A 23,816-nucleotide genomic window follows, 5' to 3' on the forward strand; every position below is an offset into this window, starting at 1 on the left:
ACGCTCCAATAGAGAAGAGGAGCAATGACCAGAGTTGAAATGGAAAATGAGTAAAATTGAAGTACATTTTGGTAAAGTTGAGTAAGGCACTAATTTTTGTAGTGTTCAACCAAAGGGGATCAGACCAGGCATGCTGTGCAAAGCTCTCCATGACAAATGGCATGAAAGGAGCTGGTGAAGATGGGCTACCTGAATAGGGAAAGGTCTCATTTGGAATACTGTGTACAATTCTGGTCACTGCACCTTAAAAAGGATATTATAGCATTGGAAAAAGTCCAGAAAAGGGCAACTAGAATGATTAAAGTTTTGGAACACTTTCCCTATGAAGAAAGGTTGAAACGCTTGAGACTCTTTAGCTTGGAGAAATGACTGCGGGGTGACATGATAGAGGTTTACAAGATTATGCATGGGATGGAGAAAGTAGAGAAAAGTACTTTTCTCCCTTTCTCACAATACAAGAACTCATGGGCAGTCGATGAAATTGCTGAGCAGTCAGGTTAGAACGGATAAAAGAAAGTACTTCTTCACCCAAAGTGTGATTAACATGTGGAATTCACTGCCACAGGAGGTGGTGGCGGCTACAAGCATAGCCAGCTTCAAGATGGGATTAGATAAAAATATGGAGCAAAGGCCCATCAGTGGCTATTAGCCACAGCATATTGTTGGAACTGTCTGGGGCAGTGATGCTCTGTATTCTTGGTGCTTGAGGGGGGGGGGCAAAGTGGAAGGGCTTCTAGCCCCACTTGTGAACCTCTTGATGGCACTTGGGGTTGTTGTTTTTTTGGCCACTGTGTGACACAGTGTTGGACTGGATGGGCCATTGGCCTGATCCAACATGGCTTCTCTTATATTCTTAAGAAATCTGTAAGCAAGCCATTTGTTTGAAGGTTTAGAAAAGGGAATGCGTATGAGGTAGCATCTCTTGATCACAAGGTTCTTTTCCAGCGTGCTTAGTTCTTGATCCTTGTCAGTCCCTGAGCCCACTCCTTTCCTCAGTTATGAAAATTAAAAATAGGTTGCATCTAGTGACCCAACAGCACCAGGTGTTTCACTCCCAAATTTTTGCCACATTACTTCCATATGCTCACACACACCAGTATTTCCTTTATAGCCTTGGAAAGTTGATGCCTGGAGTTGTGGGATTTGAGTGGACTAATAGCCATGCAAAGTCAAGGGGGCTGCATTGAGGAGGGAGAAGGGGATGAAATCACCCACCTGTAATTCTTGTGGAACAATTGCAAGTAGTGTTCTCTCTAAGCTGAGTTAGTGTGAGCTAGCTCAGATTTTTAGCCTTGGACTCACACATTTTTGTCTTGGGAAGGATGGCCCCAGAGCAAACTAATTTATGCAGTCGTGAAATCACTGACTCACAAACTTTAATACCAGTAGCTTACAAAGTGAAATTTTTGCTCTCAAGACTCCACAGCTTAGAGGAAGCATTGCAGGTGATTTTTGCCCCTTTCCCCTCTGTGGAGTCTCATTAGTCTGCATGTTTATTGGTCCACATATGTCCTGTGATCCTGGGAATGAACTTCCTTGGCCTCAAGTGGGGGTGGGGGGATGGAAATGAGGCAAAGATTCAGTTTCTTTGAAGTCAAAAAAGGTTGAGAGCAAAAGGACCAATGTGGGTCTAAAAGGCAATAATTATTAATTTTAATAAAAAGCATCCCAATATAAAAATGTATTTTGTATATTTGTTTCAGAACAAAACATAGGATCAGTATTTTATTTTGAAGTATTTCATATGCTTACTTTGGTGTTGGTTTATGAAAATTCATATTGCTTTGCTGTTTAAATAAATTTACTTCCACCCTTTTCCTTCAACTTTTTTTTTTTTTTGCTTTTAAAGTTTTTGAGTGGGTTGCAGGCACATTTTCCATCCAACCCTTTTTTTCTTATTCTGGAGTGGAATTCTCTCTCCCCTTGATACTTCTAAGTATTTTGTTTAAATACTTATTTAATTAAACTTCAAAAAATGATTGGGACACACATGAACACAGGAAACTGCCTTATACTGAATCAGACCCTTGGTCCAACAAAGTCAGTATTGTCTACTCAGACCAGCAGCGGCTCTCCAAGGTCTCAGGCTGAGGTTTTTCACATCTCCTACCTGATCCCTTTAATGAGATGCCGAGGACTGAACCTGGAACCTGCACACCACACAAATGCTCTGCCAGTCTGACTGATGTCCATGGGAGATCTTTTGCTCTTGTTTCAACAATATCCATGACCGCTGTCATCAGTGTTCCCTCTAAGCTGAGTTAGTGTGAGCTAGCTCACAGATTTCTAGCCTCCAGCTCACACATTTTTGTCTTAGCTCAGGAAGGATGGCCCCAGAGCACAATAATTTATGCAGTAGCTCACAACTTTAATGCCACTAGCTCACAACTTTAATATCTGTGGCTCACGAAGTAGAGTTTTTGCTCACAAGACTAAAGCTTGGAGGGAACATTGTTGTAAACTTCTCTCAGACATTAGGAGCAACTGCGGACTTTATGGGAAGCAGGTGGTCAGATGGGAGCTTCTGTGAAAAGCAGTTTGTGAGCACTAGCCTGGTGCCAATGGACTTGAGACTCATCCATGCGCACTTCAAAAAGTATAAGCTGTCACTAGGCTGTATGACTTTTGGTGACCACAGCTGACCATCTATTTAATAGGGAAGAATGTCTTCTCTTTCATTTAAAAAATCTTTGAGAAAATCAACTGGAATGATATCCAAATATTAGAAGTCCTTTACAATAACTTATTTTTCATTCTCTATCACAAACATTACTACAGCAGCTCAGGGCCAATATCAGGTTTTTGCATCTTCATTAAAATCAGTTATTTGGAATAATATGTATGGAGAAATCGTTCCTGCTGTTTAAAATCCTTAAACTGCTATACTTTTATCTGGATATATGTTCAATTAATTGTTAAAATACAGTTTATATAGCATTCTGAAAGTGCTTTTATGTTTCATGTGGTTTGGGAGGCAGATTTACTTCATGTCCGGGGATGCTGAAGGGAGTAGCTGAATCGTTTCCACTGCCCAAGGTTGTTCCTTGCTGATCAATAGAAGTTGTTTTCCTGCATTCATATTTGGAGTCTTGAACTTTCTTGATGTAATTTTTGAAACAGCATTTGATTGAGTATTTGAAGATCAAGTAGGTGAGTTCAATGACATTTAAAACAATACATAAGCATGATGTCACCACCACTATATACAGGAAGACTTTTTTCTCTGTTGGCCTAGATATGTAGCAATCAACAGTGTTTGGACATGGAGGCATGTCGCACTTAACAAGACGGGGAATATTGAAGCCGCCGTATAACTTGTGAAATAAAAAGAGAAAGCTGATTTCAAATGCTGTTTTGGAAAGGAGGCTGATAAGGTAGGTGCAGAGCAACCCACCATCCATGCTTCCTGTATTCTTGTACAACTTTTTCTTGTGTCTTTTTTCTCTGTTTTCTCGATAGGCAACATGGAGAACAACCAGAAGTGATGGGGTGGAGACCATGATTAGTTGCAAGGCCCAAAGCCTCACCTGGGAAACAGGGAAGAAGTGATCAAAGCACACATTTTCACAGCCAGGCTGCCTAATATTGCACTCAAATTCCTTCAGTTCATCTTTCCACACGTTTTCTGCAGCCACTACATAGACCAGCAGGCGGAATATAAAGACAATAGCCAGCCAGATTCTGCCAATTCCTGTTGAATACTGATTCACTCCGCTTAGGACATCTCGTAGGAATCCCCAGCTCATGGTTGGTGTGTCACAAAGGGCCAACTGTAATGAAATAAATACATGCTATAAGACTGCCCTCTTTGAACAAAGGCTAGCACAGAATTGGATAAGCCACCACTTTCTGATTCGAGCAATCTTAAAATAACTGGATTGTCCAAGGATTTGAATTTAAATATGAAAATTTGGGTTTGAAAATGCTTCTTGCTCCTTCCCCTCCATAAACTGGAAATAACACTGGATCCAATCCTAATTCTCAGTGGAATGAATCTGTAGAAGGGATTTTTGCTGCAGTGGTTTCTGCCTTTGCTTCATGTATGAAGCTTGCACCACTTGTGCAGCAATAAAGCAGCACAATTTTTTACAATTCCCCTTCTTACAACCATGCCCACCATTCCAGTGAAAGGGGTGGCTTTTTGAAAATGCAGTGGACTGCTGGGGAACGCAAGGAGGCAACAATGCTCTCTGCAGTGCACTGGGAAACAATTGTGACCAAATCCCCCTAGATTTAATCACCACGAGACTGGAATGGTGCTACAAGTGCAGCTGCTATAACATAAGGGCCAGCCCTCTGTACCACTAAGCAAAGGGCAATTTTGGTGAATAAAATGTGGCTTGTTTTTCACCTGGTGCTATCCCCACTGCATTGATGATTGTAGATTGGAGCAATGTGGGCTTGGGTCCACCAGAGTACACAGAAGGAGTTTTGCCTACAGAGCACAACATTCCACAACCTGCTTCCCACTGCAGCCCGTGGTTGCAGCAGGAGTGGGAGAATGAGAAATTCCTGCAGATGTGGTGGAAAGAGCGCACTCTATGAGCAGAAACTCACCTGCGGGGATGCTCTGATACATTCAAGTCTTAGATGTTTATTAATTCATCTGAGCCCTTGGATCAGTTCCCAAGCCAGTTGTCTACTAAAATGTTTTCAAGTAGTTGTGTAGGCCAAACATAAATTCATCAGATTTGTCAAGAGTTTGTGTCATGTGTTACATTGGTCCATAATGAGGAACACATAGCATATAGTTTGCTTCCTACCTTTGCCATTGACTGTCTGCATTCTACACCTGTAAGCAGAATTTTATTTTTCATAACTTAATTATCAATATTCCAGATCAATGGATGAGGGGGTTCAGCCTGCAGATCCCAGCACCAGCAAGAAGGAACAACTTCCTGCACCAATATATCGCATGGCCCAACTGCAGGACTAGAACTAATGATCAAAGCTTATGCAACAGTGCACGTATTTACAGCATAACATTGACACCCAGGAATGTTTCAAGGTACAACAGGAATGAATCATGAGCCCAGGGATTGTGATGTCCCCTCATGTGGTATCTTGAGGGGCACTTGCTGGACCCAGGATCAGTGGTACAGCTTTCTATAACTGTCTGCTAGCGAAAATAATAGGTTTAAGGGCCAGTGGTGAAAAACAGAACTGATGATCTCTGATTACGAGCAAGACGCTTTAAAATGAATAGATTGGATTTATACCCCACCCTTCACTTGGAATCTCAGAGTGTCTTACAATCTCCTTTTCCTTCTCCTCCCTATTAGAGCTGAGAGAGCTCTTTCAAGAACAGCTCTGAGAGAACTTGTGACTGACCCAAGGTCACACCAGCAGGTGCAAATGGAGGAGTGGGAAATCAAACCCAGTTCTCCCAAATTATAGTCCACACTCTTAACCACTACACCAAACTGGCTCCTTCCAGAGTACAGACTGTGCTGTACTATATGTTTGCCCTGTGTTGTTGAAAGCAATTCCCAATCCTTGGGTGTTCAATGGGAGTTCTTGGTCCTAAAGCAGTGATCAGAATTGGGGCAGACTTAACTATGTTTAAATAAATAGAAACATGCTTGTTTACCATTTTGCTCCAACTTTCCCCATCTTATAGGATCCTCAAGGCAGCTTACAGTTAATACTAAAAACTAAAAATATAAAATAACAGGTCAAGAAAAGGAACTGCAGAAGAAATTCTAAACCCAGCCAGCAACATGTACAAGACTAACTGGCCACAGACCTGAAACATTAGGCCTTGCCCCTGAAGACTGAGAAGGTGAATGAGCTTAATGGACTGGATTACCTGGGACAGAGAGTTTTGGAAGCACGGTGACACTATCTTATGACTAAATGCGCAAATACTAGACTACTTAAGAGGGCTATCCTTGAGTTTCACCCTCCTAAACCCACTGACTTCATTAGAAGGGTGTTAACTCTATGATCTTCTTTGTGGTCTCTGTGCAGTTCCACTTATGACCTGTACAGTGTGAAATGTAGGAAGGCTGAAGTGCAGCTGTAAATCAGTCTTCCTATATAGCCATAAATCAAGTCAAAACTCTTAATACAAGCTCATTTAAAATTGTCTCTATGCTTTTACATTATTTATTTATTTTACCAGTGATGGGTGAAATGCTTGCGATATTGTAGGTGATTTGCATCCCACATAAAAATGAAAACTTTAATGTATTAAAATGGATCCAGACTACACTCATAATTTCCTTATGCTACCATCCTATAGGGAGGGCACTGGAAGCCCTAACCCAGGGGTGTCAAACTCATTTGTTATGAGGGCTGGATCTGACAAACATGAAACCTTGTCAGGCTGGGCCATGCATGTCATAAAATGTAATGCCAGGTAGCAGAGACGTAAACTTTATAAAGGACACAGACAAGCACAAAGATTTTTAAAAAGCTTAAAATAAAACATGCTTAAAACATTAGCACTCATTGATCTTAAAGGTGCTTTCTTTGTATCTCTCCCATGCAACCCAGGGAACTGGGCAAAAGAAACTCTGGCTTTTTCCTTCCTTCCCTAGGAGACGAGGGTGAGGAGCCTCAACCAATAGAAGGAAGGGAGACTTGGCTCAATAGCTCTGTGTGATTGAGAGAGCCTGGCAAAGCAAGCTATTCTTCCCCCTCTCCTCTCCAAGGGAGGAGCCTCAGCCAGTGGAGAAAATAGAGGCTTTCCTCTCTAGCTCCTGTGTGATTGAGCAAGCCTTGCAAAGCCAGCTGTGATGCAGAAGGAAGCAGATGACAGCCAGTTGCTCAGGGGGCCTCATTTGGCCCCCGGGCTACATGTTTGACACCTCTGCCCTAGCCAGCTGATGGAGACCTATGCCTGAGCATGGTCAGCCCCATCATTAGGAACAGTGTGACAGATTTTGAGGAGAACCTAAAAGCTCTGCACTGTCCTCCTCTTCTGGCTTAGCAGCTGCTTTCCCTCTTGCACAACTTGCATACTGCCCTCATAGGGTTGCAACTTTTTGTTGGGAAATTCCTGGATATTTGGAGGTGGAGCCCAGGGGCAGTGGGGTTTAGGGAGGGGAAGGATTTTGGCAGGGTATAATGGCATAAACTCCATAAGTGGTAATTCCTAGAGATCTCCCAGCCCCACCTGGAGGTTGGGAACCCTATGTTGCCTGCAGCTGCCAGGCCAGTGGTGCTGGAAGCGAGAGAGGGAGTGCTGCCCTTGGCCAGGTAAGAGGAGTCTTTTCAACTGTCCTTACCTCTGTTGCCCAGATCCCAGCAGTAAGAGGCAGGGAGAGGCAAGTGTTGCTCATAGTACCCAGCAGTGGGGCAGATCTGCTAAAAGTGAGAGAAGATTTTTTTATGCTGCACAAGTTGGAAGACGGCAACACAGGCAGGCACTGCCCACCCACCTGGGGAGATGCTACAGGAACCTTGCGGGGGGCAGGGGGAGGTGATTCTAGTCAGGCTCACCACCAGCCTCCTCAAGGAGATGCAAGGCTAGCCTGGCCACGGTGGGTGTGTTAGTCCCCATGCCTTATCTCTTTTATTGTCCCTTTTTTCTAGCTCAGAATTGTAGTAATTTTAACTCCTTTTGTGCTTCAGGAAGAGCTTGCTTTTAAAAGCCATCTTTTTGCTTTCTAAAAGATAGTCTTTTGCTTTTTTAAAATTTCAATTTAAAGAAGGAAGTTGAAATGGGAGAGTGAACATATGAATCTGCCATATTCCGAACCAGACCTTTAGTACATCCAGGTCAGTACTGTTTACTCAGACTGGCAGTGGCTCTCCAGGGTCTGGGGCTCTTTCGCCTCCTCCCTGGTCCTTTAAACTGGAGATGCTGGGAATTGAACTGTAATATCCTGGGTTCGGAGACGTTCAACTATAATGATGTTTATTGTACTACTAACACATAAGAACAAGACAACATGGCGGGGCTGGATCCCCACTTATATAGTCACACCTGGATCAAACCCCCTCCCCCTTGAGCCTTGGCCAGTCTGGGCAGTTGACTATCCGCGCCCTAAACACCCATTGGCTTCCCGGAAGGGTCCAGCCTCTCTCAGGTGACCCACGGTTCCCTGGAGCACCAGAAGCCACACCGAGTTGTAAATTCAGGTCCTAAAATGCAGCACACAACATGAACCTTGACCCTTCTGCATGCCAAGCAGATGCTCTACCACTGAGCCACATCTCCACAGTGTTGGGTCTACTAAACAGGTCTACTTAGAAGTGTATTTTTAATTCATTGGGGTTAGCTGCCAGGAAACTCTTCTTGCAGCTGCAACTTCCTACAAGGCAATGCTCCCCATTCAAGAATTTAAAATTTATTTCTTTATGCATCACTGGAGTGTGGGGTGGAAAGATAAAGTCATAGCTCTCTTAGGATGTCAAAAATTCTGGGTCATTCTGATCCTTCTTGCAGATAACTTTGCAGCTTGACTTTACCTAATGGCACTAAGTGGAAGGACAAGAGCCAAGGAGCTCCTGGATTTCAGCCTTTAGCTGGTGGCTTCCAGGGAGCCCATGTCCCTCCTAGCTGACAGATTAAATCAGGGGTGTCGAACTCATTTGTTATGACATAAATGAGACCTTGTTTGGCCAGGCCATGTGTGTTCCTTTATAAGATTAGGTAATAGATATAAATTATATATATATAAACTTAAAACATGCTTAAAACGTTAGCACTCAATGGTCTTAAAGATGCTTTCTTTGTATTTCTCCCATGAGATCCAGGGAACTGGGCAAAGGAAGCTCTGGCTCTTTCCTTCCTTTCCCAGGGGAGCAGGAGGGAGAGGAGCCTCTGCCAATAGAAGGAAGAGAGGCTTGGCTCAGTAGCTCTGCTGTGCAATTGAGAGAGCCTGGCAAAGCAAACTATTCCACCCCCCTTCCTCCCCAAGAGAGGAGCCTCAGCCAATGAAGAAAATAGAGGCTTTGCTCTGTAGTTCCTGTGCAATTGAGCAAGCCTTGCAAAGCAAACTGTGATGCAGAAGGAAGCAAGAGAGAGGGAGCAAGGAAGCAGATGACAGCCAGTTGCTCAGCCTGATAGGAGCCCTGTGGGGCCCTGATTCGGCCCCTGAACTGCATGTTTGACACCCCTGGATTAAGTGTTCCAAGAGATCATGTCATAAAAGGCTTGGGCCAGCTTGCCATCTGAACATCAATGTTCCATCTAATATTTCTGCTGTTCTATAATGTGATCTAAAGAACATGACACCGTTCCCTGTTAATTCTGCTTTATCATTTTCGGTTTATTTGTTTAAAACTGTATAATGGTATTTTTGTAAGCTACTTTGGGGGGAAATGTGGGATAAAAGAAATCCTAAAGAAATATAAATCAACCCAGACAAATTTACTTCTGAGTACACTTGCTATATATCACACCGAAAGTCCTGCAAAGCAGATTAATCTGCAGTTGTTCTTTTTAAGTGATAGGTGGCACTGTTTTCTCACAACAGTAGACAGCGCTTCTTCAGTAGTCAATAATTTTGTCTTCTTTAGGCAAGATAAGACAGTTCCCATCTCCATTCTATCAATATCAGGAACCACAACTGATAATATGGTAAGCCTGAAGTGTCAGCTCACTAAATGGAAAATGCATAGTTAGAATATCATTCTTTGACGTTCTTAAATAGCATTAGAATTGTTTAAAATGCCTGACTAAGCAATAAGTACAAGCAACATTTCAAGATTATGCAATGAGATTGATTAAGGATTTTGTGTTTGAAATAAATAAGATGCTATTGGGGAGTCAGACAGCCCGAGGTCTTCTTGGGGTGACGTAAAGAATTTATGTAAAGAATGCAGAAAGAGGAGGGGACCTTTGAACAGTTATAGGTGGAGATGAATCAGCCTGCAGTGCAACTATAAAACCAAAATATTATATTTCTCGACCATGTTTTAGAAATCCATGTTAGCAACATCTAGATCCCAGAAATGATATTTCAAGGAATTGGAAGGGGTTGTAGGAGTCAAAAAGAACACAGGAGAAATAGTGTTCCATGGGTGCATTGTTGTGTACAAGCTCATGTCCTGTGCTCCTTAGAGGAAGGGAGGGATTAATATGTAGCAAGAGCGATATGGCAGCTTTTGACATTCACCTCCAGATGTTGCTGCTCATATGGAGGCTGCCAGAAAGCACTTTCCCATACTGAAGAAGAGTTGGTTTTATACCCCACCCATCGTTACCCCAAGGAGTCTCAGAGCAGCTTACAATCACCTTCCCTTTCTCTCTCCTTCCACAACAGACACCCTGTGAGGTACGTGGAGCTGAGAACTGCTTTTGAGAGAACAGCTCTGAGTGAACTGTGATTGGCCCAAGGTCACCCAGCTGGCTGCATGGGGGGGAGTGGGGAATCAAACCCAGTTCTCCAAATTAGAGTCTGTTGCTCTTAGCCACTACACCAAACTGATTCTGTTGGTTCTCCATACAGCAGACAAACTATTGGAGAACTTTTTACTGTATGTCAGATGAGACATGTACAATGTCAGCATTCCAGTGCAGCTACCACCAGGAGTATCTAGTACCAGCATATGAAATAGGCATATAAGGCATTAAGAAATATTGTACCAAATGTATGCAGTGTAGACCTCTATACAAAATCCTGTTTAAAATGCCCCTAACAATGCAAGTCTCAGTTATAACCTCCTAAATCCATTGACATCTATTGGCTTGAGAGAGTGCAACTATTTAGGATGGCCTGTGCTTCCCTGGAACCAGCGCTATTAAATCATAATTTATGTGGAGAACTTGTTGAGCTGTACTGTAATGTACTGAGTCTGTGGAGAGGGCAGGATATAAATCTAAAGAAAAAAATTTACTTTGTGAACTATTGGCATTAGTTGTGAGCTACTGCATAAATTAGTTTGCTCTAGGGCCATTTTTCCTGAGCTAAGACAAAAATGTGTGAGTCAGAGGCTAAAAAACTGTGAGCTAACTCATACTAACTCAGTTTAGCAGGAACACTGCTTGGAAGTAATGCATCTTCTCACACATGTTCCTTCCTAGTCACTGACATTACAGGTAGTAACTTCCTGGTTATTCCATTTAACATCAGGATTGCACTTTACTTTTTGTTATGTATGTGAGTCAATATTGATGTCAGTGGTGTTCCTGCCTGGCTAATTGGAGCCTGAAGGACTGAGTTTGGGGACTTGGGAACAAATGGGCAGTAGGATCCAAATCCATACTGCCCTGCTCCAATCATGCGTCCCCTGCTGGATTGAATGACCCAATAACGTGCTAGCACGGGAACCCTGTGTTGTATATAGTGGGGCCTGCGGGCCCCGTTCTCCAGTCTTGGCAGCGCAGCCACCTACCATGCTGTACTCAATAAAGAGCTTGTTATCACTGAAATCTCATCTCATTGATGCATAGAACCCACTATATTACACTTTTAAATAGTAAAATTGGTTCTGTTGTTTTACTGTGTTTTGTAACATTCTTAGGGAACTTTTTTGTTGGAAAGCAAGTCATAAATCTTAGATTGTTTTTGAAATACAATGAAGTGTTTAACTCCCACTGTTTTCAGCAGGGTGTGGTTGTGACTACCTTTTGCAGTATTGTATCCAACAGACTAATTTACATTAAAAAAATAGTCTAATAGCCAGTCCACATCCTGAAATGGGTTAAGTTTGCATAGGCAGGGCTGTGTGTCAGCTTCATTATGTGCCAAGGACTCCCATTTTCAGTGCAAAGTGTATAGTGGCCAGCATAACAGACTAGTCCAAAGGAGACCCAGATTTAAGTCCCAATTCATCCTATGAAGAGTGATAGGTAGCCCTGGGCTAGCGAAGGGGGACCCCTGAATAATTTAATGAATACCCCTATAATAATGAATAAAAGCATGCTTATGCCTTCAAAAAGAGGATATCTGATGCAACCCTTCGTTAGAGGCCACACAGCCCAAATGGGTGCAAATTCAAGGTTGTAAATTAGATTAGAGACAGTGACCTCATTGAGGCCTCTGGATGTGTATTAGATAACAAAGAGGCCTTAGAGAAGCTTCTTGCTGAAGCTGATAACGCATGGAGACAGGAGGTATGGAAAAGTACTAGAAGTTACAGGAGGGTGGGGAAGTTACAGGAGCCTGGGGAGGCCATCCTGCTTGTTTTGGATGTGGATAAAACTGGCTGGATGGGGGGTGATTTTAACTTAGTCATTTTAGAGGCTTTTGGCCCGCTAAGTTCTGCTTTGGTGCCAAAGTAAAATTCGTTTCATACCAGCAATGTGTGCGGACCTTCACTAGTACTGCTGTCTCAGCCTAATCTTCATGCAGTTATTATGAGGGTAACACAGAAAAGAGAACCATGTGTACCACCTGGAAGAAGGCTGGCATAAAAAGTAGTAGCCTGACCACCCTATCAATCTCAGAAGCCTTTGCAGTTTGTCACATTCACCTGTTGTTTTTTTCAGTCCCAAATTAAGGACTAGCATGACAGCTAAAAGGAGATAGCTCACCAGCAGCGTGGTCAAGAATTGTACAATCTTCCTTGTGCAGCAGAGAACACATTTACCAAGGAAAACAGTCCCCACAGTTCGATCAACTGCTTTCACTTTCTAGCAGAAACTTTGGATTTATTTCCTGAAAACTCTGTGCCTGGTCAGTTTCTTATCTGGTGATTATAAATATCTATTTTTAAATGTATCATAGAAGATATGTGCTGGAATTGTAACTGAAGATTTTTTTTCTCCTGTCCTCTAGAAAATGTTTGTGTCTATTGTCCACTGAGAAAATAAGAACAAGCAGAGACCTGAGCAATTCCAGGGAGGGGGAGAGAGATGGTTTGGAAATCTGCCCCACCTCCAGAATCCATAAGCTCTCAGAAACATGATTACGAAATCTCCCCTCTCCTTTCTCCCCCTTTAACAAACCAGCAAAATTCCATATCTCCTGGGACACACTCAGTACTCACTGGGCTAATCTGGGGGTCTTTTGGTCAATTAATTTACAGTCATTTTCCCCTGCATACCTTGGGAGTTCCAAAATTTCTAAGAACTTGTATCTTGCCTCTAGGAGACCTGGTTTTGATGGTGCCCTGGCTATCATGAGCTAATCATTTTGCTAGAAATAATAGACCAGGGGGAGGGGGTGCTGTGAGAAGTCATGGTGCTGGGAGGGGAAATGATGAGGTTTTTGTTTGGTTTTATTGGAATCTCAGTGTTTTATTCATTCTAATTTGTGAGCAGCCTTGGGCAGGTGTCTGCAGAGGCAACATATATATACCCTAAATAAATTTCCAAAAACAGAAAATGGGAGAGAGATCCCAATACAAAACAAGCAAGAAACTATAAAGTTAAGACCTCTATAAAGTGTAAGCATGAATAATAACTGTGCATAAATATGATAAAATACTGGATTTTGATACATAATTGTATCTAGTGGAATTTTCAAATTGTTGTTACTGTTATACACAATATGTAATATTACCTTTTTCTCCGATTTATGTGGCAATATATGAACCATTTGTTTTGTCTCCAATAACTGGGAAAGTTTAAAACAAGCTGAAGATTACTTTTTGAAATGAGTAGTACATGAGAGAGCTTATCTTATATAGCTTATGTACCCTTCATATCTACAAAACATTTAAATGTGTATTTAAGTGGTATTTTGGATACTGCCATATACTACATATGCCATTGTCATTATTTAGCCACTGAATAATTTTTTGAAGTCTTGATGGGGCACATTGCTATGATAATTGATATACACTTTTGAATTTTGCTGCTTACCCCAAAAATACTACATATTCTATTTATGGATGGCTATTATTTGTGGTTATACTTTATAGAGCTCTTAACTAAATAAATTTCCCCATGCTGTGCTCTACTTCCCCCTTGGCCTGGAAATGTCAGGGTCTCTGAGACTCATGGTATAAAAGCAAATAATTTACCTCCAGTCGTGCCTCGCTCACTTCTGCAGCTGGTTCCACAGAATGTTCTATGCAGTATGTAAATTTTGTTTCGCTTTACAAATACTTTCTGAGCAATCACCTTTGAGTTGCGATGACAACATCTGCTATCTATATAAAGCATTTTACACAAATGTATTCCTTGTGCCTCACTCTGGGCAGTCATATTTGTCACAGTAACTTGCAGCACTAGAAGCAGAACACTGGCTACATTCCAGGAAAGTGTGCATATCAGATCTGGGTATGTGGTGGGTCTTCTTCTTTCTCAGCAGAGCAATAGTTCAAGCAAGGGAGTGGCTGCTGCTATGCTACCATGGTGGTAAAAAGTTGGAACTTGAGTGAAATGCTAGGGGGATGTATAGGAGCATTGTACTGACCATTCTATGGGCTCTTGGCCAATCCTGAGATCACAGTGGCCTATGGTCTGGTGACTTGACCAGATTCCAATGATATGTCTCCTTTCCTAAAATTATGGAATCACTGCCAACATGAAATCAGTTTTCTCCCTCATAAATCAACACACCAACCGTTCTCCATCTATTTCCCCTACTCTTCCCCAAAATGGGTCTCAGGCAAGCCTCATTTTGGGGAAGGAGCTCACAGGAGCAGAGCTCCAGAACCTCTAAACTTTATTGTGCTCTTTCTTTCTCCCCCTCCCCTCCCCCCCCCCCCGAATAATTGCTTCTGGGCTCCATTGTTCAACCCTCCCTGTGAGAATTTTGCTGAACTCTAAGATTTCACAAACTTTCTAATATGTTTCTCCACAAAAAAAGATGGGAAATAACCAAAACATATAAAGTAGACAGATGGAAATCTATGTGCCACTGTGGCCACACAGGAGAAAGTAATTTTAAAAGTATGATGGGAGTAAAGTTTTATTATGACAATTATAATTCAAGAAGCATTTTAAGGAAGATGCTGAGTTGATGTAATTTAGTATACCTTCCAGTGATGTCAGGGGTGTGTGGCATATGCAAATGAGTTCTGCTAATGAGTTATGCTAATAAGCTCCAGCCACCTCTTTTTCTATGAAATGACCCCTGCAGTATCCAAATTAGGTGATGTTTCAGAGATGAAGTAACATCCAAACAGTGCCATATGTTACATATATCTTCTAGTAGTTAAATCTGACCAGATCAGAGATACTTAAACCCAGTAATGGGAGCTATGAACAGATTAAAAAAACCTTACATGATATAAAAGGTGCTCTTGCAGCTTTAAGAAACATTGCAAGGCAACCACAGCATTCTAGGTTTGGGTTCTGTCAATAAAAAGCAGGCAGTGGGGCTTTCCTGGGCTGTTTTAGCCTTTGAGAGATGGCTTAATGGTGCCAGTCGTGGCAACAACCACTGACTGACTTCATACCACCCAACTTGCATAACTTGCCTAAATCTGGCTGCTTGTTGCTATTCAACAGAAGCCACCCAATGAAAGCTAGCATGGTGTAGCAGTTAGAGATTGAGTAGGGTCTGGGAGACACAGGTTTAAATCAAAGTGGAAGCTCACAAGGTGATGTTGTGTCAGTCACATACTTTCAGCATGAGTACCCAGCTTGCTGGGGGGAAAGTGTAGATGACTGGAGAAAGCAATGGCAAGCCACTCCGTAAAAAGTCTGCCGTGAAAATGTTGTGAAAGCAACGTCACCCCAGAGTCGGAAACAACTGGTGCTTGCACAGGGGACCTTTCCTTTCCCTGTGGGGGTTTCAGGAAAGGGAAAGAGGAAATAATGAGGAGAAGAAAACAATATGCCTCCCACAAATCCTTGTGGGATCCCACTTATTTATTATACTGTAGCCATTCCTTGCAGCCCTGTTATAAATAAATGAGAGTGATGTTGCCTCCTATTCACAATGAACACATGCATTTGAGGAGGTACAGGCACCAATTAATAATTTAGTAAATTTGCACTCTGATACTTGTGCCACTAAATATCTGCAGCCTTCATAGCTGCTTCAGATCACTCATGCTGTAAAGTCCCAACTTTAAGGAGATGACGCATATGCAAGCAGCCACTGAGTCACTCATTAAGAGGTTTACTAGGTCTTTAACAGGATCCCAGGAGACACACCTTGTTCTATTGTAGTATTGAAAGAAAAAGCTGCAGCCTTCACAAGTTTCCCCTTTAAACCACTACTAAAAGCACAAGAGCCCAGAAGCACCTTAAAGACTAACAAAATTTGTGGCAGGATATGCACTTTCATGAGACACTGAAGAAGTGAGCTGTGACTCCTGAAAGCTCCTACCCTGCCACAAATTGTGTTAGTCTTTAAGGTGCTATTGGGCTCTTGTTCTTTTCTACTGCTAGAGATAGACTAACATGGCTACACATCTTGAACTTTCAGTTAAATCATTGTGATGACCTCAGGTGAAGATCAAGGTCATCTTGGATCTGACAGCCCCTGCCCTCTTGATGCATTCACTTCCACAACATGGACATTCTCCATTTATAAATAACCATATATTTGAATAGTTACTGCCCCTTCTCCACCTTTGTTATCGACCAAATAGTTTCACAGAGCATCCTAAATGCATCCCTATTTCCCACCACAGACAGGAAAAAAAAAAAACCTGGTGGCATTAGAAGGAGGATTCTGGACAAGACAGATTAACAAGAACAGAAGTGTCAACTAGACAAACATGGAAATATTGTAGTAATAGCAATTGCAAGGGAAATGCACTAACAGACATTTCAGTAGGGAAAACAATACTATCGTTTAAGTCCTATGTAAGCAGACATTACAAATTGCTGGTTATCATCTGTTATGACATAACATTATCCATTCCCATTCCAAAGGCTTTTTTAAATGGGACTTGTGAGAATTTTTACATTTTTAGTCTAAACAATTTTTGCAGGATTATTGTTCTGACGTCTTTGAAGCTCTTTTATGTTCAGTTGGGACAAAAGAAATGCACTCAAGCGTTATAAATGGAAATCAAGCTTACCTCTAATGCAGCAGATGGTTTACAAAAACAGTCGTTTTCTGGTACCCTTAAAAATTAATGATTGATTTTCCCAGAAAGGGAGTTTTTACAGCTTCAAGCCTTGGAAATGGAGTCCTGTGGTTTCCAAGGCAGTATAACCTAAACAGGTGTAACCTGATCACTTGTTCTGGCATACTATTCAAATGAGAAACTCTGCATGTCTCCTGTTGTCAAGAAGAATACTAGGAGTAAACAGAAACTCAGAGCAAATGTAGAAAGTCACATGTTATGGCTGTCTTTTCTATTTTTCAGGAATCAAATCACCACCATGGGACTGCTAATTCTGGTGCATCAATTGGTAGGAAATAACTCTTGGGGTAGAGGGTAAGTTGAAAGAGAATGTGCTCCAGGGAAACAGTGCTTTGAGCTTGGTCTTAACGTGCAGTCAGGTTCCAGATCGGCAATGCATCACTGTAGGCGACCTTGGATCCTAAAAGGTCATTGTGAACATAAAATGGGAGAAAGTTCTCAATATGGTCCTTTGAGCTCCTGGAGGAAGAAATAATTCCCAGTATTATTTTTTTGCCATGCTGATTTCTATGTTATACAGCCCTTTGAGCTTTCATTCAGAAAATATTATTAGTATTGTTAATTTGAAAGTGATTGCTGTAATGATGTTGTTTTACTTAGGAATAAACAGCATTAAAGGGGTATTAGAGAGATTCATGGAGGATTAGTCTATCAATGACTACTAGCCATGGTAACTGAGGGGAACCTCCACATTCAGAGGCACTAATCCTCTGAATCCCAGTGCCAAGGGGCTAGGGTTGCCAGGTCCATCGCAGGAAGTATCTGGGGACTTTGGGGATGGAGCCAGGAGCAAGGTTGTGACAAGCAATTGAATTCTAAGGGGAGTTCTGGTCATCATATTTAAAGGGACTGCTTTCCTTTTAAATGCCTTCCCTTTATTGAGAATAATGGAGGATGGGGGCACTTACATTTTAGGCTTATAGAATTGACCCCCTGGTCCAGCATTTTTGAAACTTGGGGGGGGGGGGGGTTGAGAAGAGGCACCAGATACTATGTTGAAAGTTTGGGTGCCTCTACCTCAAAAAAACCAGTCCCCCAGAGCCCCAGATACTCACAGTTTGATTCTTCATTATACCCTATGGGAACCAGTCTCTATGGGAACCAGTCTTTATAGGGTATTATGCCCAACGGACATCCCCCCACTTTCTGATAACCTGAAGTGGGGGGAGGGCATCCAAACAAGGCGATCCCCTGCCCACAACTGGGGGGGGAGGAGAAGGGAGGCCATCCAGAGGTACTGTTTGGCAACTGTGTGAGACAGGAGGCTGGAGCAGTTGGACCACTGGTCTATCAGCCAGGTTCTTCTTATGTTCTTACTTGCATAAAATATTTTATACCCTTAAACATAAAGTTGAGATTGCTTCCCATTGCTTCTGGCCTTTTGGCTACGATCAAATGTGTGTGTGTGTGTATACACGTGTATGCATGCATGCATGCAGTCTTTCATTCGAGCAATTGTGGCAATTATTCAAACCAAATGTAGTAATAGTAACTTTGCAGGGCAACAAAGAATGTAAACCAACGAAGGAGAAGTGTTAAAACAGAATAATAATCTTAAAATCAGTAATGAACATTTAAAACACTGACAATAATATTGGGGCGGGGGAGTGCAGCGAGATATGCCAATGGTGTGCCCCAGCAGTGCTGTGCTCGATCTAGGCACTCAAATAGCACAGTCGCAGAGTTAGTCAGCTCCCTAAGCCGCCAGAGCCCAGGAACACCCCCCAAAACTGACAGAAAGTTATGCTGTCAAAAACCAGTGTACCATGGAAAAGGCCAAGCACTCCTCTGAAGGCACAGCCCTGCCCAAAAGCTCTGGTGCAGTACAGGATACCGACTACATCTGCCTCTGATCCCTCCCTCTCCAGCAGCAACCAAGCTCTCTCCCCTGCACCCAGCACTGCATAAATAGAGGTGGCTCAGCGGTGCTGATACTCTTAGACCTGTCGGCCGATCATCAGTTACTGACCTGCCACCTCGCCGACGCTAGGATATGGGGGTTGACCTTACAGTGGCTCTCCTCTTTCCTTCAGGGTCGGGGACAAAGGGTGGCGATAGGAGAGGAGCTGTCTTAATGGCACCCACTTGTGTGTGGTGTGCCACAAGGGGCAGTTCTATCCCCGATGTTGTTCAACATCAACATGCACCCCCTTTCCCAGATTGCCCAGAGGCTTGGGCTGGAATATCATCAGTATGCAGATGACACCCAGCTTTATCTACTGATGGGCAGCCAGTCCAACTCCTCCCCAGAAGATCTGGCCATGGCGCTTCAAGCTGTGGCAGGGTGGCTCAGGCTGAGTTGACTGAAGTTGAATCCGACGAAGACTGACATCTCAAAATGGCTTGCAAACCAGAAAACCAGTGGGTTTCAGCTGAAGCATTCTTTTTTTAGTAACAGATTTTCTTCCAAATTTACAACCGTGGAAGAATATGGATAGGATCTTAGAGTACCACTTCAGTAGTGGAACAGTAGGGACAAAAAGTAGTACCTAAGTAGTACTCCTGTACCTAAGTCATGGCGGTCTTGGAACCGATGTCTTACTACCAACCTTTGATGGGGCACCACTTATACTGGTGCCCAAGGTCAAAAGCTTAGGGGTGCTCCTGGATCCCTCTTTAAATATGGAGGCCCAGGTGGCAGCCACTGCCAGATCAGCCTTCTATTGTCTGCAGCTGATAAGGCAGTTGGTCCCCTACCTCGAACACAGCAACTTAGCGACAGTGATCCACACCATGGTCACCTCAAGACTGGATTACTGCAATGCCCTCTACATGGGGCTGCCCTTGTCTCAAACCCGGAAACTTCAACTAGTGCAGAACACAGCAGCCAGGTTGTTAATGGGCCTTCCTTTACAGGAACACATTCAGCCTGTGCTGAAAGCACTGCACTGGTTGCCTATTGCATACTGGGTTCGTTTCAAGGTGTTAGTTCTCACCTTTAAGGCTCTATATGGCCAAGGGGCTGCATACCTTAGGGACCGCCTTTCCCCATATGTTCCCCGGAGAGCACTTCAGTCTGGATCACAAAATCTACTTACAATCCCTGGCCCGAAGGAGGCCAGGCTCATGACAACTAGAGCCAGAGCTTTCTCTGTAGTGGCTCCACGCTGGTGGAATGAGTTACCAGAAGAGGTCAGGGCCCTGCGAGAGCTCATGCAGTTTTGCAGGGCCTGTAAGACGGCACTCTTCCAACAGGCATTTGTAAACTAGACTGCTGGCCACTACAGTCCTAGGTAATTTATGCATCATCCCTTGTAATCCGCTGTACAGCAACTGCGGAGAAGACAATTTAAGATCAGTTTGCAGAGAATTGAAAACTAAGATTATAGCACTGAAATATTTTGTGTATTTTATGTTTTTATATTATTCTATGTATGGTTTTAATGTATTACTGTGTTTACTCATGCATATGCATGTCTACGTGAGCCGCCCTGAGCCCGCCTAGGCAAGGAGGGTGGGATACAAATGGAATAAAATAAATAAACCCAGCTGCAACACCCCCACAGTTCAGTGTGTGGCACAGGACTCTTATCTCAAAGGTCTTTGCCATGAACACTTAGAGTGCACTGTGTTGCACTTTGGTGACAGGAGAGTGATTGGCTGTGTGAGCCACTCACAGGGCATCATCAGCCATCATTGCTGCTAGGACTGCTGTGGGTTTCAGCATACTTGGTATGTTATCTGGGCCTTGCGGAGGAGTGTGTGTGGTTATTTTCCTGGGGAATGTCCACAGGGAACAGACCAGCAGTGCTGCTTTTGCTATGGCAGCTGGACACCTCCACCACAGTGGAAGTTCCAGAGTCAAGGTGCCACAAAAGCAATAGAAAAGGCCTCATTCCATTCCCTAGCAGTCCTTTATCTTTGTTTCAGAAAGTGAGGGCACATATAACACAGACTCTATTGACTGCAGGATTCCAAATTTAAGCCCATCCAGCTCCCAAGGCAATATAACCTTGAATCATTGTCTTTTTTAACGCAGATCACATTGTTTAGATTTTCCCCACTGAAATATGCACTGACATCTCAAAATGGCTTGCAAACCAGAAAACCAGTGGGTTTCAGCTGAAGCATTCTTTTTTTAGTAACAGATTTTCTTCCAAATTTACAACCGTGGAAGAATATGGGTAGGATCTTAGAGTACCACTTCAGTAGTGGAACAGTAGGGACAAAAAGTAGTTTCCACCAATTGCTCCATCTCACTGGAGGATCAGACCCTCAGACCCCAGGTTGCCTCTTTCAGGAATAGGTGGGCTCAGTGAATTGCTGCTGGAGAGGCCTGTTCTGTGCGTATCACTCTGCTGGAGGTCCTTGGGATACAGCCCCTTCCTCTTTAACTTTTAGATGGCCAGTTATAGCACAATAACTGGACTTCCCCAGTCTCCACTCCCCACCCCCAAAATCTCCAAGAATGTTCCAACATGAAGTTGGCAACCCTACAAAAAAACTTTAAACAGAAAAGGGAAATGGGAATACCATCTGGAGATAGCAAATGACTCCATAACAATCTGCAGCCAAGGTGATTGCTGTATCACTCATGTTTTTAGACCCAAGTAGTCAGCTCTCACTCTCACTGAGTAAGTTATACATCCACAGTATTCCAATGTATTTCTCTTTTAGAATAGTGTATTAGAATGATTTTTTGTATTGACATACTCAAAATAGGGATATTGGCTGTTTATCTCATTGCATATACTTAACCCATTTTCACTATATCTTATCGTATTCTTTTTTTTCTATGGCAAACTAGAATGATGTTTACATATTAAAAAGTAAATTAGGTGGACAAGAACATCACTATCCAATGTACTTCTCTTTTAGCTGTATTGACATACTCAAACAGGGATATTGGCTGTTTATTTCATTACATATACTGAACCCATCTCCCACTAATTTTAATGTATTTTTCTCCTAATGGCAAACTATATGTATGTTACATGTTAAAAGGTAAATTAGTTGGATGGGAAATCTTCTGATATATAAATACCTTCCTTTTGACCCAAGCTTAATACAATATAGTCATTAATAGACATTCTCACATTTTGACATGTTACTGTTTTATTGCTTTTGCATACTCATGCTACTCAGATCAAAGGTTTGCTCAATTTGTTAATTTTACTATTCTGTCATTTAATCTTAAATTTGTACCATTTTGCATTCTAAACCACTCCCTACCAGATAATTTTACTATACTGTCATTGGGTCTTAAATTTGTACCAGTTTGCATGCTGAGCCACTGACTACCAGCTATGTGTGGCTTTGCTCACTGTACCGGATTCTTCGTCTGATGAAGTGTGCTTAGAGAGCACACAAAAGCTTATGTTCTGAATAAAACTAAGTTGGTCTTAAAGGTGCCACTTGACTCCTATTTTGTTCTACTCGTGTTTTATATTTGTTTATATTTGCTTCTAGAAGGCTCTTGAAAAGGCTTATGCAAAACAATTAAAACAATAATAAAACTAATTTTAAAAAATTAAAGTTAACATTATAAACTATTAAATTTTAAAAGATTAGCAACACTAGTGAAACATGGGGGAGACTGAAAATCAACAGTGCTTCCACCCAGGGATTTCCCCCCACAGAGAATGCAGGAAAATTCTAGCTTTATTGGGAACATCCTCATAGTATTATGGCAATTCCAACCACAACATGGTGTTATTGTGCTTTGCTCTTTACTCAGAATGTCCAAGGGAGAACTTTGGATGCTCCATCCACAGCTATCGCTACAAGGGGCAGAGTTAAGTGCCACCTTCAAAATGGCATGGGGCAGGTAGCTCCTTTGTGCTATTCTTCCCCCCTGAGGCAATGGACTATCTAGCTGTAGCAAAGGTGACTGCAATATGACTCTGATGTATACATGTATATTATGTATACTGCCCCAGTATAATGAGAACTGCAGTGTTCCCAGTACACCATGCTTAGAATGGAGCTTTTAATTAGAAGGCAAGCCAGAGACTATCACTAAATTCAGCTCATGTCTAATTTCTTCCTTTTAAAAAGTGATTGGGGCTACTGAATGGGACCAGGCTTCCTGTAAGAAACATTTGTGGAGAGGAATAGCAGTGAGGCAGTTAACTTTTGCCACTGGGCTTCATTAACTAAACACCTAAGGCATTTGATACAGGCATAAGCCAAATGTTAAGGTCATAAATATTTGAAGTGGTAAGTTACCAGATAAATTTATGAACCCTGGTGCTATGGATATACATCTTCCAGCATCAGGCACCAATGTGATATGAGCACTGACACAATATAGTTCTTATCACAGCTATGGAAAGGAAAATACCACTGGGGAGGAACATGGCAAGAATTAGACTTGACAAATAAAATAGGGGGCCACACAGTTTATGCCACAGTACCCGTGTTAATCTTTAAACTGCCAGAAGATTGCTTGTTTTTATACACTACAAAATGAAGTTATTCCTATCTGCATCATTTACCTTGAGAATTCAATCACTTCTGGATTCCTGTTTTATTTTTCTGTATCTAGGTATCTCAAGACTGGCTCACTGCTATGAGATCCAGTGTAAATAGATATGAGACAAACAGAAATTATGTGGAGATTGTCATAGAAATGAGTTTCCCAGACCTAGAGAAGATAAACAATCCAGAGTTTTGGTGTACAGTGTACACATCCAGCTAGCTATTAATAATAATAATAATATTATAATAACATTTAATTTATACCCCGCCCTCCCCGCCGAAGCAGGCTCAGGGCGGCTCACAACATAATATAAAATACAAAGATTACATAATAAAACAATAATCTACAACGTTATACAATTTCCTTAAAATTCCCTTAGAACCATCTAAAACCAACAATTTCAGACGATCGAATTCGGTGCTACATTTTCAAAATTTCCGATCTTACTCATATACAGATTTTTTTCATAGCTTTCATATTAAAGCTTTGTATCTCATGGTGC

At 42.2% G+C, this 23,816-nt stretch overlaps 1 protein-coding gene across 1 annotated transcript; it reads right to left on the reverse strand.

Moving 5' to 3' along the window:
- Positions 1 to 2,716: 2,716 nt before the first annotated feature.
- Positions 2,717 to 17,120, reverse strand: GJB7 (gap junction protein beta 7). The gene is made up of 2 exons (XM_060258470.1): positions 16,825 to 17,120; positions 2,717 to 3,770 (listed from the first exon to the last, which is right to left on the reverse strand). Exon 2 carries the CDS (start codon positions 3,744 to 3,746, stop codon positions 2,952 to 2,954), a length of 795 nt encoding a protein of 264 aa, XP_060114453.1. The 5' UTR covers positions 3,747 to 3,770; positions 16,825 to 17,120; the 3' UTR covers positions 2,717 to 2,951.
- Between the last annotated feature and the right edge of the window lie 6,696 nt (positions 17,121 to 23,816).

This window comes from Heteronotia binoei, chromosome 1, assembly GCF_032191835.1.
Source record: "Heteronotia binoei isolate CCM8104 ecotype False Entrance Well chromosome 1, APGP_CSIRO_Hbin_v1, whole genome shotgun sequence".
Lineage (NCBI taxonomy): Eukaryota > Metazoa > Chordata > Lepidosauria > Squamata > Gekkonidae > Heteronotia > Heteronotia binoei.

Coding starts and splice junctions, on each gene's coding strand:
- GJB7 (XM_060258470.1), bottom strand. CDS start 3,746: ATGAGCTGGGGATTCCTACGAGATGTCCTAAGCGGAGTGAATCAGTAT.